The sequence below is a fragment of the Dasypus novemcinctus genome, chromosome X (assembly GCF_030445035.2).
Source record: "Dasypus novemcinctus isolate mDasNov1 chromosome X, mDasNov1.1.hap2, whole genome shotgun sequence".
NCBI classification, from domain to species: domain Eukaryota; kingdom Metazoa; phylum Chordata; class Mammalia; order Cingulata; family Dasypodidae; genus Dasypus; species Dasypus novemcinctus.
The window spans coordinates 47020063-47036207 of NC_080704.1; the positions used below are offsets into that span (position 1 = coordinate 47020063).

Sequence of the window (16145 nt, forward strand, 5' to 3'; positions counted from 1 at the left end):
TGGTTCCCTCTTTCCAACAGTCTTTGATTTTTGTTTGGTTCATAGAGATACCCATCCCTTTACTATAGGAAACAAGTTACTGAATTGATATTCATCGATTTTTCTGTTTTAGGTATGATGCATTGTGTATTCTCCTTCGTCACAGCAAGAATGTACGTTTTTGGTTTGCTCATAACGTTCTTTTTAATGTTTCGAATCGCTTCTCTGAATATCTTCTGGAGTGCCCTAGTGCAGAAGTGAGAGGTGCATTTGCAAAACTTATAGTTTTTATTGCACATTTTTCCTTGCAAGATGGGCCATGTCCTTCACCTTTTGCATCACCTGGACCATCTAGTCAGGTAATTACACGCCTTTCTAACAGTGAATTGCTCACAAATTTCTGTTTCTTAGAAATTCAAATCATAAATAGGTGTGTGTGTTTTATGTTAACCTAACATACATTATAAATACATACATACAAACTGATGTCTTTTCTATTAAAATTCCTTGGTAGTAAAGAATAGTGATTACTGGAATTTTGAAAAAAACAAGATTTTCCCTGTTTATTCGGTTATATGCAGTAGTTTAATTATAAGCTTATTGTTAAATAGATTTTTAAGTTTTAAAATAGTGAACTTCAGCTTTTATGAAGGATCTATAATGAAATCTACCACAATTTTTTATTCCCTCTCCCAAAAGCCACCCCCTTTTTTAGCAGTTCCTTGTGTCGTCATTTTCTTCCAGAAATTTCTGCCTGTATTCAGCATATGTGTTTCCTTTTTTTATGCAAATAGAAGTATACCATACCTGAACCTTGTAGCTAAAAAAAAAAAACCTAATATTTTATCCTTTATAGGCTTATGATAACTTAAGCTTGAGCGATCACTTACTAAGAGCAGTACTGAATCTCCTGAGGAGGGAAGTTTCAGAGCATGGGCGTCATTTACAGCAGTATTTCAACTTGTTTGTAATGTACGCCAATTTAGGTAAGAACTTAAGTTTTCATAATTTTGTTTTAATGTATTGATTTCATATTAAATGGTGAAGTCATTTAGGTAAGGTGATGAAATATAACCTGGTCTAAAATACAAACAGTATTCGATAAAACCTGTAGTGAGTTTTATCTGAACCTTTTTTTTTTTGGGGGGGGGGGGGGCACTTTTCACCTTGTACTTTATAGTTATTCGTGGGCATGTCTTATCTCTGTAGTAGACACAGGTGGGAATCTGCATCTTAATCATGTTTTTTTCTCTGAAAACAGTGGTGCCAAATCTGACTGCTGGGTGAAAATACTGAGTTCTGGGCCCCATCTCACACTGATTACTTTTTATTAACTTTATTTTGTACATTTAATAATTGAACTATAAACAATTAAAAACTAAAAAGCAAACAGTTGAATAAAAACATTTCTCAAATGTACTAGATACATATTTAAAAATTTTTGAATCATACAATATGTTACATAATATATTTGGTTCATAGTAATGCAGTCATACAGTATCCTTTTATGTCTGGCTCGCTTCACTCAATTCCTCCAGGTTCATCCATGTTGTCATATGCTTTACGACTTCATTTCTTCTTATAGATGCATAATATTCTATCACTGCTCACACTGATTGAATTAGAATTCCTACGGCTAGCACAAGGAATCTTACACTTTTGTTTTTTGATAGCTTTCAGATTTTTCTGTTCATCCTTAACTAGATTTTGCAAAGATCAGACAGAGCTTTGCTGCACGGTAGCACTCAGTAAATGTTTGTTGAGTGAAAATGAATAGATGGATAGTTAGGAATAGCGTCAAAAATCCTTCCAAAACATTTTCATTGTCCTTTTGGTGTTTGTGTATTTGGGGGAGGAAAAGGGGGTAGTACGTTTCCTATGATTAAAATTATAAAAGTTATTGATGAAATTATCAGTGAATCAGTTGAGAGTATTTTGAGCCCAAAATGACAAATTTATTGAGGCATAGTGACAGTAATTAATGTATGTTTGGGCAGATTTAGAACTGATTTGGAAATTAAGCAGATAGTTTTGAATAAATTCTTACCTATCCATACCTGAGATGCTTGGTTATTTGTAGTTGAGAAGGAAGAGGATTTTACACAAACAAGCATAAGTGGAATTTATTGCAAACTTCACAATACCAAATTTAAGCATGCACAAAAATCCTATTGTGTTTAACTCCCCTTTTAGATATTGCCAGTTCATAACGCACACATAATGTGATCTCATTGTAAAAATTTCCCTGCTAAAAGCAAGAACAGGTCTATAAATCTAAATATGAAATTCTTAAGACCAAATATCTTCTGGGATTCTGAATTCTTTGGCTTTAAGAAAGGTAAGGCAGTATATATGCCATACATTATATAACATCCCCAGCAGGGTCTAAGACAGTACCAGCATAAGTAAAACATGCATATTCACACTAAGGGAATAAATGGAGACTGTAAATAGCTTCCTATCAGTTCAGACCAGATTTTCTCACCAAACAAGATTGCCAACTTAATGAAAAATCTTGGATATTTTGAAAAATTTTTAAATTTCAGGATTTCAGAGAAGGGATTGTGGACCTGTGTTTATTGTACATCTGAGAATATAGCAATAAACGACACAGTCTACTCTTTAGTGGAGTGTAGAGGCAAATAAAAAGTATTGTAAAGTATGTTAATATCTATAATGGAAAATAGAGTGCTATGGAAATAACGTCATCGCATAAGTGACCATATTTGTCAATAGTTGAGTTTTCTTTTAAGTTGTGCATACTAATTTTTTTCCTCTCATGTGTTGTTATTATCCTCCTCTTCCCTCTTCTCTCTCCTTTCCCATTGATTGTAGGTGTGGCAGAAAAGACACAGCTTCTGAAATTGAGTGTACCTGCTACCTTTATGCTTGTGTCTTTAGATGAAGGACCAGGTCCTCCAATCAAATATCAGTATGCTGAATTAGGCAAGTTATACTCCGTAGTATCACAGCTGATCCGCTGTTGCAATGTCTCATCAAGAATGCAGTCTTCAATCAACGGTAACTGTTCTTTACAATAGTTTTAAAATACTGCTACGAGTACATAGTACTTGATTAAAAGTAATCCTGAAGAAGTTTTAAGTATATAAGAATGTGAAGCTCATGCTTTGAAATAAGTCATAGTATTTTGAGTCCTTTGGGTTTTTCACACATTTAAATGAAATCTTTTTCTATCTACTTGCTACTGAGGGTGACATGTTATTTGTGAAGTAACTTAAGAATTTTTAACTTATTTAGATAAATGCCAGTGTCGGCATTTAAATATCATCTTGTTATATCTGACCGTTATAATGCAAAATATTACTTGGTGCTTAGGAAACTTGATTTAAAATGAGTCATTTTTCTAAAATAAAAAATTCTTAGGCTATTTTGTATGGTGAGAGCTGTGTATTGTTATTGTGGAAATGCCTGTCAGTGTTTCACTGATGACAAATCTATATTCTAGGTAATCCCCCTCTTCCCAATCCTTTTGGTGATCCTATCTTATCACAACCTATAATGCCGATTCAGCAGAATGTGGCAGACATTTTATTTGTGAGAACAAGTTATGTGAAGAAAATTATTGAAGATTGCAGTAACTCAGAGGAAACTGTCAAATTGCTTCGTTTTTGCTGCTGGGAGAATCCTCAGTTTTCATCTACTGTCCTCAGTGAACTTCTCTGGCAGGTTAAAGGAAAATAAACATTCATATGTCTCTAATTTGATTTTTTTTTTTATTCCTTTAAATAAGCTACTCATCATGTTTTACCTCTTTTTAGGTTGCATATTCGTATACCTATGAACTCCGGCCCTATTTGGATCTGCTTTTGCAAATCTTGCTGATTGAGGACTCGTGGCAGACCCACAGGTAGAGAGCCATTTTGAATTACCAGGTTCTAGACATAACTGAAATTGCCAGTCACCACATACATATTTTTTTTTTTCTCTCTCTCTCTCTCCCTTTCCCACCCCCCACCCCGGTTGTCTGTTCTCTGTGTCTATTTGCTGCGTCTTCTTTGTCCACTTCTGTTGTCAGCAGCATGGGAATCTATGTTTCTTTTTGTTGCATCATCTTGTTGTGTCAGCTTTCCATGTGTGCATCGCCATTCCTGGGCAGGCTGCACTTTCTTTCGCACTGGGCTGCTTTCCTTACGGGGTGCACTCCTTGCGCGTGGGGCTCCCCTACATGGGGGCACCCCTACATGGCATAGCACTCCTTGCACACATCAGCACTGCGGGCCAGCTCCACACGGGTCAAGGAGGCCCAGGGTTTGAACCGCGGACCTCCCATGTGGTAGACGGACGCCCTAACCACTGGGCTAAGTCCACTGCCCCATGTATTTTTTAACCTCTGAGTTTCTGTTAAATTTTTTTATCTTAAACAAAAACAAAATTTTAAACAACAAAAAAGAACAAGGATGAATAAAAAATTCCCCCTTCCCTCAAAATTCTATTTCATTTTTCTTCATTCCTGCCTCTCATTGCCCAAGTTTCGTACTTAATGTACTCACTTTTTTCTTTGTTCTTGGTTTGTTTTTTTAATTAAGAAAAACCAGCATAAAGGCATATATAAGCTTTTGGATATAAATTTGAGTTTCATTCATGATGATGTAGGATTAATTTAGGATTGAATTCCTTAGTTTTAGTATTAGTCATGTATGAGATAACATTTAATTATCTACATTTGATAAATAGTTTTTTAGTATATGTGAAGTTAAAGTGCCTCCCCCCCCTCCCCCCAGTAATAGAACTGAGGCTATGACGCTTAACTGGCCCTCAGACTTCACCCAGAATTCCTCTTGTTTCTTGTTTGTTTTTGTTTGTTTGCATTGAAAGTTTAATTATCTTCTATCCCAAGAGTTACACAGTTGATGGTGAATTAGAAAATTAGTTGACAATTTTGCCAGGTTTTATAACTTCCCTCCCCACATGGATGATAGTATAATGGTTTATTTTGGGGAAACAATTTAAAATCCTCATAACAGATTGTCTCCCATCTGTTACTATAATAAAACAGAAACTTGAAAACAAGTTCTGTAACAACAAAATGCTTAAAAGAAAAATTATAGTCTTGAATCCTAGTGAGGATTTCAAATGCCAGAATTCATGAATTAATATTTTCAAATTATCTCCCAATTTATCAGAGGTTTCATGCAGATGACTTAACTTTGTAAAAATAACATTAAATCAAAAACCAGTTTTCATGAAACACAAAATTTAGTGGTCCAACTTTTAGCCATTTATTTTAGACAGTATTGAGTAATCTTTTCAATATGATCCAAGAATTTTGGACTTTTAAGTGTTAGTTTTACTAGTTTCTTTAAAAGAAAATTGTAGCCTATTATGGCTTTTTAAACCAGTCACATCTTAGTTCTCTTGTTTCATTAGAGCAATTGCTAATGGTAAAGGCCTATGTGCTGCATTAAATATGGATTATAGACATTTGTGTAATGAAATTAGTAAGGTATTGTTATTATGAATAGACTTGTGTAATAAAAAATAGTAAGGTGTTATGAATTACTGACTCAAACTTGAAAATACTTTTCTCATAGTGAGTTTTTAGTTCATTCAATCAACAACTGCTCAAATATTTATGTAGCATCTACCATGTGCGCGACACTGCTAGGCATCAGGGAAAGAAAACAAAGCAGGCATAGGTAATAATGATTAAAAATGACACTTGAAAGCAGTCAATACTAATGGGAAGAAAACATAATGTGCTAGAAATATTGAGTAGCCTTTCATTTCACTTGACAAAACTGAAGGTAAAAGAGTATACACTATAGTGTTTCAAATTTAAACAAGCTTTGTACATAGTTTATTCTTTTGTCTGAAATGATTAAACTTTGCAAATTGCTGATGTAATGATTTTCCAAACAAAATTACTAACTATCCAGGCAATTCACTATTTTAACCATTTTAAAGTGTGTACAACTCTGGCTTTTACAATGTTGTACAACCATCACCACTAATTCCAGAATATTCTCATCACCCCAAAAGGAAACCCCGTACCCATTAAATAGTCACTCCTTATTACTTCCCAACCCTCAGCCCCTAGCAACCAGTTTGCTTTCTGTCTCTCTGAATTTGCCTATTCTGTCATTTCCTGTAAGTAGGATAATAGAGTATTTGACCTTTTGTGTCTGGCGTCTTTCACTTAGCCTAATGTTTTCAGAGTTCATCTTTGTTGAACCATGTATCAGTACTTCATTCTTTTATGGCTGAATAATATTCCATTGTATGAATGAAGCATATTTTCTTTATCCTTTCATCCATTGATTGACATTTGAGTTATTGCCACTTTCGGGCTGTTATGAACAATGCTGCTATGAACATTCAGATATAAGTTTTTGTTTGAACATGTATTTTCATTTTTCTTGGCTATATACCAAGGAGTGGAATTGCTGTCAAACAATGTTTTTAACATAAGAAACAAGTTACATTTTTTCCGCTAAAATAATTTTTTCAATTGGTTATTCGGGATAAGAGAGGAAATAGTTGACGCTATATACTTCTGTTGCAGTTCATTAAGAACTGAAATGAACTCATTGGTCATTGCCAAATTGATCTGTGATATATTCTCATCCTTAGAATTCAAGTTAATTCTGTATTGCAAAATTATATCACTGTTTCATAGTCACTCAATCCTGACTTAACCTTCTGAAATGCAGTTTTATTAAAAGGAACTGACTTAAAGCCAATTCTTCTAAACCACAGCAGTCATGTCTTACTTATTAGCTAACTTTACTTTTTAAGAATTTGCATTACTCTTAGTGTCCTGAATTTGTTTCTGGTAAGGTATGTAAATCATTTTGGATTAATAGTAAGTAGGTAAGAGTGCAGACTGTCAGACTTGGTCAGATTTCTAAGCATTTCCCTTGCTTTGCTAGCTATATGACCGTAGGCAGGCTATTTAATCCCTTTGTACACATTTTCTTATCTGATAAAGGATTTTTTTTTAAGGAGATACTGGGGATTGACCCAGGACCTTGCACTTGGGAAGCAGGTGCTCAGCCACTGAACTACATGAGCTCCCCAATGAAAGTTGGTTGGTTTTTGTTTTGTTTTGTGTGTTGTTTTATTTTTGGTGGGTTTTGTTTTTGTTTTTGTTTTTAGGAGGTGCTAGGGATCGAACCCCAGGACCTCATACATGGAGAGCAAGTGCTCAACCAGTTGAGCTACATCCACTCTCCTGTTAAAAGATTTAATAATACTACCTACTGTTTGTATTAGAATAAGTGACTATATCACAAACATTTATTGAGTAGCACTCAATAATGTTAGCTACTATTAGATATTAGAAGTTTTTAATTTTATGTCTTGTTTTATAGAATTCATAATGCACTTAAAGGAATCCCTGATGACAGAGATGGGCTGTTTGACACAATCCAGCGCTCTAAGAATCACTATCAGAAAAGAGCCTATCAGTGTATAAAATGTATGGTTGCTCTCTTTAGCAATTGTCCTGTTGCTTACCAAATTCTACAGGTGAGGTTTTTCCCCTTATAATTTTGTAGATATCCAAATCTAAAATAAGGATTCTGTTTTAAAAGAAGAGAATCAAGGGAATTTAAGGGAGTCATTTTAAGTTAATGTTGAAAAGTATTCGGAATCCTTTTACACATACAATTTTATTTTCTTCTAAAGGGCAATGGAGATCTTAAGAGAAAGTGGACCTGGGCAGTGGAATGGCTTGGAGATGAACTTGAAAGAAGACCGTACACTGGCAATCCTCAGTATACTTACAATAATTGGTCTCCTCCAGTACAAAGCAATGAAACATCAAATGGTTATTTCTTGGAGAGATCACATAGTGCTAGGATGACACTTGCAAAAGCTTGTGAACTCTGTCCAGAGGAGGTAAAAAAAGCAACCAGTGTGCAGCAGATAGAAATGGAAGAAAGCAAAGTAATTCTTTACTTTATAGGCCAGTGTTTATGTATTAATGATCATGTAAGGAATAATTCTGTTGCAGGTTTTTTGTTTTGTTGTGTTTTTTTGTTTTACTTTAATATTTGCTGTACTTGGTCTTAATAAGGGAGAGACTCCTTTTGGAAATTTCTGTGAAATTGTCTGAAGTAGTATTGCTAAGAGAATCCAAGCCAGGTTTTTCTGTTACTTAAATTTTGTTTATTCATAGTAAAGAAAAGTTCTTAGTAGGTCAGTTTTGTGGATTTTTAAAAATTTATTTCAAATAGAAACAAATAAAATATAAGCTTGAATCTAGCTACATAATTAGATTCTTTATCTCTTTTAAATATTTAAAATTAGGAGCCAGATGACCAAGATGCCCCAGATGAGCATGAGTCACCTCCACCAGAAGATGCTCCATTATATCCCCATTCACCTGGATCTCAGTATCAACAGGTAAGCAGAAGTCGAAGTCTGTTTTGTGTTTTTATCCCCCAGAATGAAATTTTGTGCTTTATTTGGATAAAGATGACCAGATTTTTTATCATGAAATAGTAGAAGTACTATCTAGACTAGCTTTGGAGACATGATCAAGAGAGGAATGGTCAAATTGGGGTCACCTCACTGCACGATTAAACTTGCCCCATGGGTATTCTTGTCAAATAGGTGTTCCTTGTAAACATAAAATAATTATTATTTAGGATATTGGTGGCATTTCCTTTTAGGCTAAGCCAGAAAATAGATTATGAAGACATTGCAGTATGGCACTGAAGTGCAGGAAGTTCTTGGTTACTTTGCCCCAAGTTTCAGTGACAGTGGAAAATTGTTGGAAGAAATCAAGGATATGGCAGGTTTCAATAGGTGATTAACTCTTTTTTTAAAAAATGAGAAGAAATTGAGATGAAGATATATTCTAAATGTCGTCTTTTCGTTCTGAAACACAAATTCAAATCTTTGAGGCCGTGGTACTCACTTGAAAGGATATCAGAATCCCCTGGAGGGCTTGTTAAAACAGATTGCTGGGCCCTGCCCCCATAGTTTCTGATTCAGTAGGCTGGACAAGCCAGGGAATCTGCATTTCTAGCACATTCCCAGGTAATGCTGCTGCTAATTTATGGACCACACTTGGATAACTATTACATTAAGGCATTCTTATATTTCAGGGTGTAGGGATAGACACCTACTAAATTGTTTGAAGATGCATATTTAACATGTTTATTTTTATAATGTAATAACAAAGTAAAACCTAAAATCTTGACTAATGAAGATCCACACAAAAATAAGAGCATTAGTGTTCGGAGATTTAAGAGGCTAAGGAATCAAATCCACAAGGAGAAAAGTTAACTTTCCTCAGCCCTGAGAGAACTCATATTGTTAATCATGCCTGATTAATCCATTATCTGCTTCAACATTGTTTTGTTTTTGTTAATATTGTTCTGTGTTCAGGGTTAGTGCTCGTGTAGATTCACCTTATAGAAGTTTCAGGGTGCTTGAAAGAGTCTGAATAGATGGGATGATTTTTGACCACAAACAATATCAGGTTGATCTCTTTCCAGACTTGAGTCTAAATAATTTTTGTCAGTAAAAATCACTTTGGCCAAAGATTTATACACACCTACATAATTACTGTTCTTATTTTGGGCTTGGAGTATGTTATATATGCTAGCTTCTGTCTTTCAAACAAATTCTTTTTTTCACCTTCAGCACAAGCATATTTAAAGGGTAAGTCCCAACAATCAAAGAAATAAATTTACACAAACTTCAGCCCACCCCATGATTTAAAGTTTGTTTAATATGTGAAAAGTATTAACACACAGATCTCTTCTCCCTTCCCAGAATAACCATGTGCATGGACAGCCATATACAGGCCCAGCAGCACATCACATGAACAACCCTCAGAGAACTGGCCAACGAGCACAAGAAAATTATGAAGGCGGTGAAGAAGTATCCCCACCTCAGACAAAGGATCAGTGAAATGCACATAATTAACTGGTTCCATCAAGACTGTGCACCCAGGCCTTACAGTCCAACTTTTTTCTGTGTCTGGCTAATATTTAAAACTAGAAAAACTATTCCTAATCAACATGGAGTGGAGAGTTTATTCACTGTCTTATCTGCAGAAATTTGCTGTCAATATATAACCCGCCTGCAGTGGAAAGTGTATAGTGTTTTGTAATAAATGGCCTGATGCTAATGTGTAAATGGCAAAGGTGTATATAGTATATTAATGTTTGACTGTTAATTCTTGAGCAAGAAACTTCTTTCTTGGTGAGACTCACAGACCGACAAAAACTACAAAAGTTAATTTTCTTGTTATACCCGCTGCATTCTGCAACCAGTGTTGCCTGCCTCAAGGCAGTTGGATCTACTTCTTTACAAAAGCAAAAAAATAAAACAACAGCAACAAAACAACCCTTCCATGTCAACCACACCAATAGTTTCATGTTAATTCCTTGCCACTAGAGTCAATTTTACTATGAACAGTGTAAGGCTGGTAACCTTTGAATTATTTGGTTGATGTGGAAAATTGGTGATGTAACATTGTTTCTAGATCTTTTTCATTGCCTTTTTATTCTGATGTTAGTTTAATCACTTTGAAGCTATAGTTATGCTGTAACATTTAGCACGGCTTCACACCAAGTTAGTGTAGCCAATGAGGAAAAAATTACCATGACAACAGTTGTCCCGAAGTGACAACTATATTTCTCAGAGCTTTTCCTTCTTACACCTAGAATATAAAATATAAAGGGGAGAAATGTGACAAACAGGCGGTTTTCAGTTGCACGTATGTTTCTTACACTAATGTTTTGACAGTTCGATCTCTGGGTGGGATAAAGAACACTTAGATATCAATAATGGGGATTTTAAAAAGATTTAAAACAAATATGCAAAAATTTGCTATGCCAGGATGCTTGGAGAATAGAAGGCTGTATTTGGTGTACTTGTTTTGTTCTTTTTTTGGTAGTGCTTATTAGGTGACTATTCTAAAACTTTCCTTTTGCTGGATTTCAGTGAAGTAGAAGTCATCAGAATCCCACAGTTTTTGGAGTCTACTGCACCAAGATGTATGGCTGATTTTCTGCTCGGTCACAGTTTTACTTGAAAACAAGAATTGTCCTAGCTCTTTTTCCATTATTCCAAAAATTTTAACGTCCAAAGCAGGGTTTAATTGAAAAAGAAACTACTGGTTAGTCAATATAATTGAGCTATCACAATTTCAGAATAAACATTTGATTAAAGATTCTAAGGAACTTATCAGTTAATACTATATTTAAAAGAATTGGTAACTTGAATGTGTGTAAATTTTTGGAACCTGTCTAAAAACCAAATACCCCTGCAAACAAATACAACCCACCCTATTCTATTTAAATATTTTGCTGTTTTATTTTATAGAAATTATTTTGCTGAATTCACAAATAGAATTTGATTTAAGAAGAACTTTTTGTCCTGTGGTGTGTTTTTGGGGTTTGTTTTGTTTTTGTTTTTTTGTTTTTTGGTTATTTTTCTTGTCCTCCCCCCTTTTTTGAGGCCTGCATATTAAAATTAACTCTGTGCATAGCATGCCTAGGTATGATGCTGAATTTAGGATTTGGTCACATTGAGTTTTTTGCGCACAGAAAAATTTGACTTTCGGCCCTTCATTAAAAATTTAGAGAAAACAGGATGTCGACACTGTAAAAGTTTCCTAGCATATTCAATCTTGTACTTTTTGTATGTTTTTTATATACATATATATTTAATGAGCACAAGCTTGGTTGTATTTTTTACAGTTCAGTTAATAGGAATATGTTTTGTCAAAAAGCTATAGTTTATAGTTGGGAATGAACAAAGCAGAAACAATTGAGATTGCGTTATTTTGTAATTAAAAGGGGTGCAGGTACTTAAGAAAAAGCTTTGGGTATCTTATTTGCAGTATACTATATAGCAATCTGTGCTTCTAGGTTTTCTCTAATAGGAAAGTTTGACGCCAGATAGATTGTTTTACTTTAATTATATTACATCCGAATTTAAGTTCAAGTGCAAATTGTACACAGTGTTTGATTCCAAATTGTTATTTTTAATTTAATATGTCCTCAATTACAAGCTCCCTCAACAAAGAGTAAAAATACATTAACTTTATTTGGACATGTTACTACTGTTAAATACACCATATCACCATGAAAGGTGATTTTTGCATTTCCTGCTCCTTAGGTATGTAATGTACTTAATTTTTAAAGTTTAATGACTTTGTAGACATGAATAAAACTGATGTTTTAAAAGACCACGAATTTTTCTCCTTGGAGGGAAATCCCAACCTTGGTTGCTTTGAATTTGCGAGCCTTGTTGTGTCAGCTGAGGGCTTGTGCGTTATTTTTCCCTCCATTTGAGGAAAATTGGTCTGTTGTTAGCCAGGAGCAAAGGCAAGTGAACAGAGTTATTTTTTGCTTGAGCAAATTTTCTATATTTAACTCTTAAGCATTAATGTATAGCCGGAAATTTTAAGGTGCATATTACTGAGTATAAGAGCAACATAGTGGTGATTTTGAGATCTTTGTGAACATAAATGGCACATTTTAAATTTCAAGTCTTCAAAGTGCCTAAAGATTATTTAATTCTCCCTCAACTGATTTCTTGAGCCATATACTTCGTATACTTTTAAGTGTTTTTTTTTTTTGAGGAATCATTCACTAAGTCTTCCTTCGAGAAAAATACCCCCAGAATTCTTAAAGGCATGATTACAAGAAGACAGTAGAATCTGTTAAAGACAGAAGATATTTTAGTAGTAAAATTACATGAACAATGGCTTTGCCCTATTGGATCTAAGTATTTTAGTGTACAACTTGGTAAAAACCATATTGCTGCTGTTTCTAAGCTCTCCACCACCCAAACTTTCGTGTTCAGCATTGTAGAGGCAAAAACAAGAGCAGAGTTATTATGCTTGAGGTTTTTGTCTTGATTTTACTCTAATGGTAACTTGCCAACCTTGTGTGTTTTAGCTATTGTGTATACAAATTTAGAACTATTAAAATGTTTTCTATTTTTTTTTCATGATTAACTTTTATTAGTGAATGATGATAACCTAAATTTAATCCTGACAGTAGTGGTAAAGGTTTTCAGATATGGAGATTTTATTATTTGAACTGCATTTGTAACTGAAAGCAACCTTCAGTGAATATTCAGATGACTGCTCCAAAATAGTTCCTTTTAGTTTTTTATTAGTATTTCTCCAGTTCGTGTTCTTCCGTGACCTATAGTTTTATGGTTAATTTTTGGTGGGTATATCCTGCCTCATTTAGACTTACAATGAGATAAGAAAATTGCCTTTTCATTGTCTCTAGTTTGAGGGATACCACATACTGCCGAGAAACTAAAACACCACCGCCACCCAGTTTTTGTGTTACCAAGGAAAAAACCAGTACTGGTTTCATAGTAGGTCTTGACCAAAATTGGTCCAACGCTTCTGTGAATGTTTAGTGTTTGATGATAAGGTTTTGGGTGTGGTCAGTTGCTGCAGAAGTGCTAAATATTAAGAACTTGCTGCTGGTTGTATGTATAACAATTATTTAACAGTTTGCAGAAATGTAGCACTTTTTCTCCAAATTTATAGTTGTGAAGAAAAAAGGGGAAAAGGTGCGCCATGTTTTAAACTCACAGATGAGTAAAATTATTTTTATTTTGCAATCCAGATTCCCAAAAAGGAAATTTCAACACCTAAACCATCACACACTTCGTAGCCTTTTACAAACCAAGAGGTGGACGTGAAGATTGTCCAGTTTTTAAGATTTAGCACATATACAAAAATAAAACCTTATTAATTAAATTTTGGTTTTCCCTTTTATTTATTAAATAAGATTTCTAAGCAGAAGGTTAAGAGTAGAGGTGTAATAGGTTTCAAGGGAACTTTAAAAAGGAAATGTTTAAAAATAGAGAAATTCAATCTTCGTTTTGTATATCCGAAGTATTGTCTAAATCCGAAGTACTCATGTCTGAAGAGTTATGAAAAATCTGGATTGTGATCCAGTTGCTGACTTAACAGTTTGTTCTCAATCCAAGATTTGGCAGACATTTTGGTGTTTCAAAGTTCGTTTACATAATCAAAAAGCAAGTCGTCGTGGGGTTTTTTTCCCTATTTTTTATTTGAGCAGTTGTAGGTTTGCAGAACAATCATGCAGATAGTACAAATTTCCCATATACCACCTCACACAGTTCTTACCTGTTACTATTTTGCATTAGTGTGATACCTCTGTTACAGTGCTAATTATAGTCCATAGTTTAGAGTTCATTCCAAATTGTACAGTTCTTTGGGTTTAATTTTAAAATTTTTATTCTGGTAACATTCATGCTAGGTCACATGAGGGGAGTTGAGGTGAAAATTTAGTCAATTCTCTAGCAAACTCCATTTGCTGTTTTATGTATATTTGGTTACATAAGTAAACCTAAAAAAAGGAAAAATCTACATAGCTGCCAATATTATAAACTACATTGTAATCTCATTTACAGGTAGGCAAAAAATGGACAGTTGAATTTTTGTATACCTCAAAGCTTAACCTTTATTGAAAGTTGAGGGAATAAGGTTTTATTTCATTTTCTTTAAGGATATAAAATCTCAAGGGAAATGTTCTTAAACCCACTCTAAAAACTTTATGAAAGAAATTTGAGACCCATATAATAATCATTTGATGATTTTAAAGGCATTCCATTAAAATGTAATTCATTTCATGAAGAGTAAGCTAAGGGGATGGTTTAAACTGTCCGAAGTCAAACAACAGAGATTGTCTGATTCTGCTCATTAACTCTAGAAAACATTGCGTTTCATAATTCAAAGATGCCTATTGATCATAAAGTGCAGCACTAAGCAAAACCACTGCCAGCTAAACTGACGTACCATCTATCATCAACCCTGAGTCTCAGGGATATTCAAATGTGGGAAGTGGATTTTGGAGGCAGTGTGTAATTGGGACTTAATGTAAAATCAAAAAACTGGCAAATGCCTTCTTTTTACATCTGGGAATAGAAATTTTCATGGCTTTTCTCAATGTTGCTTATTTTTTCATTAGCCTAGTAGAATATAGAAACCCTATAGTTATGTGTTAAAGCTGGTCAGCTTACTCGTTTATGAAGTAAAAGCTTGGTGGAAATGAACCTTTGAGGAGTCATCCAAACTATTAATGAAGGATCCTATTATGTAAACAGTCCTCTTGAGATAATCTTTTGGGGTTTTTTCAGCATTATATAGTTAACTAAGCAGACTTACTGGCTCTACCAATAGTCCATCTGCCCTGGGATTTGTCAAAGCACTTAAGAGAATAAAACAACTGGTTTCCTAACATTTTCTTCAAAGGTAACCTGGTGAGAGCCACCATGCAAGATAGAATTGTATTCTTTTCAACTGTATTGATTTTTTTTTTTTTTAAGTATTCAAATGGGTGCTTTTAACACGGAGAGTTTTTCCGTGGAGTCCTTGCATAAAAGGAATGTGTTCTTGGGGTGTTGCAGTGTCTCAAGTCATCTGCCGTTCTGTCATGTTCTCTAATTTTTCCCCACCCATTGGAACATTGAGTACACCTTTGGAGTTAAGAAGTAAGGGTAATTGTGGCTGGGTCTTTAAATCCGGTGTTTTAGGTGGGACCAGAGAAGGCAGTGTTCACTTCCTCCAGAGTCATTGCCTTCACTTCTGACCCACCTAAGTATTGCCTGTGCAATAGCTGTTGGCAAAGAAGCATTTGCAGGTGACCAAGAAAATGAGTCAATACTTAGGGCACTTAACAGTTTGTTGAGAGAAAGCCATTCTCAATCCATTTTCCTAAGGTTGCTCTGTATGTTTCGGATTTGCCCCTGACATTCTTTGATTTTAATGTGTTATGTTGGACAAATAGGAAGCCTTTTCGAGGCTGTGTTTAAAATCCACCAGATGGTGACTGTCTTAAGTTTGGTGAGTTAGTACCTTCTCTTATTGAAAATATTAATCATTTTTCGGCCATCTCCCTTCAGAATGTTTTCTTAGGCATTTAATAGGAATCTCTTCTAGCGAAATGGGCCTTATGCAGATTCACAAAAGGAAGTGTTTACATACCTTCCCTCAGGAAGTCTGACTTAGTTGAAGACTGAGGCTATGAATGTACTTAAGAGGTTTAAAAACTAAAGCTATTTAGTCAGTTTTCAGTACCAAGCTCTTAGGTTTTAGTTAGCATTCTTTATTGCTCCAAGGTTGGAATGAAAAAGCAGAAACCAAAACTGCAGACTTGTAGTAAAAATAGGCTTGCCTTTCTAACAGC

At 34.6% G+C, this 16145-nt stretch overlaps 1 protein-coding gene across 8 annotated transcripts in view; it reads left to right on the forward strand.

Moving 5' to 3' along the window:
- The window catches only part of USP9X (ubiquitin specific peptidase 9 X-linked), a 143286-nt gene extending 130365 nt beyond the window's left edge, over positions 1 to 12921 (forward strand). For 4 of the 8 annotated variants that reach the window (XM_004467327.5, XM_058292218.2, XM_012528546.4 and 1 more), the window contains 9 exons: positions 113 to 338; positions 836 to 965; positions 2815 to 3000; positions 3446 to 3666; positions 3759 to 3847; positions 7311 to 7467; positions 7627 to 7839; positions 8251 to 8346; positions 9727 to 12921. In XM_004467327.5, the coding sequence (XP_004467384.1) occupies positions 113 to 338; positions 836 to 965; positions 2815 to 3000; positions 3446 to 3666; positions 3759 to 3847; positions 7311 to 7467; positions 7627 to 7839; positions 8251 to 8346; positions 9727 to 9864 (1456 nt within the window). In that variant the 3' untranslated portion in view covers positions 9865 to 12921. Of the gene's footprint in view, positions 1 to 112; positions 339 to 835; positions 966 to 2814; positions 3001 to 3445; positions 3667 to 3758; positions 3848 to 7310; positions 7468 to 7626; positions 7888 to 8250; positions 8347 to 9726 lie in introns of all 8 variants that reach the window. The other 4 variants (XM_058292216.2, XM_004467325.5, XM_012528543.4 and 1 more) reach the window with 1 other exon arrangement.
- The last annotated feature ends 3224 nt before the right edge of the window (positions 12922 to 16145 follow it).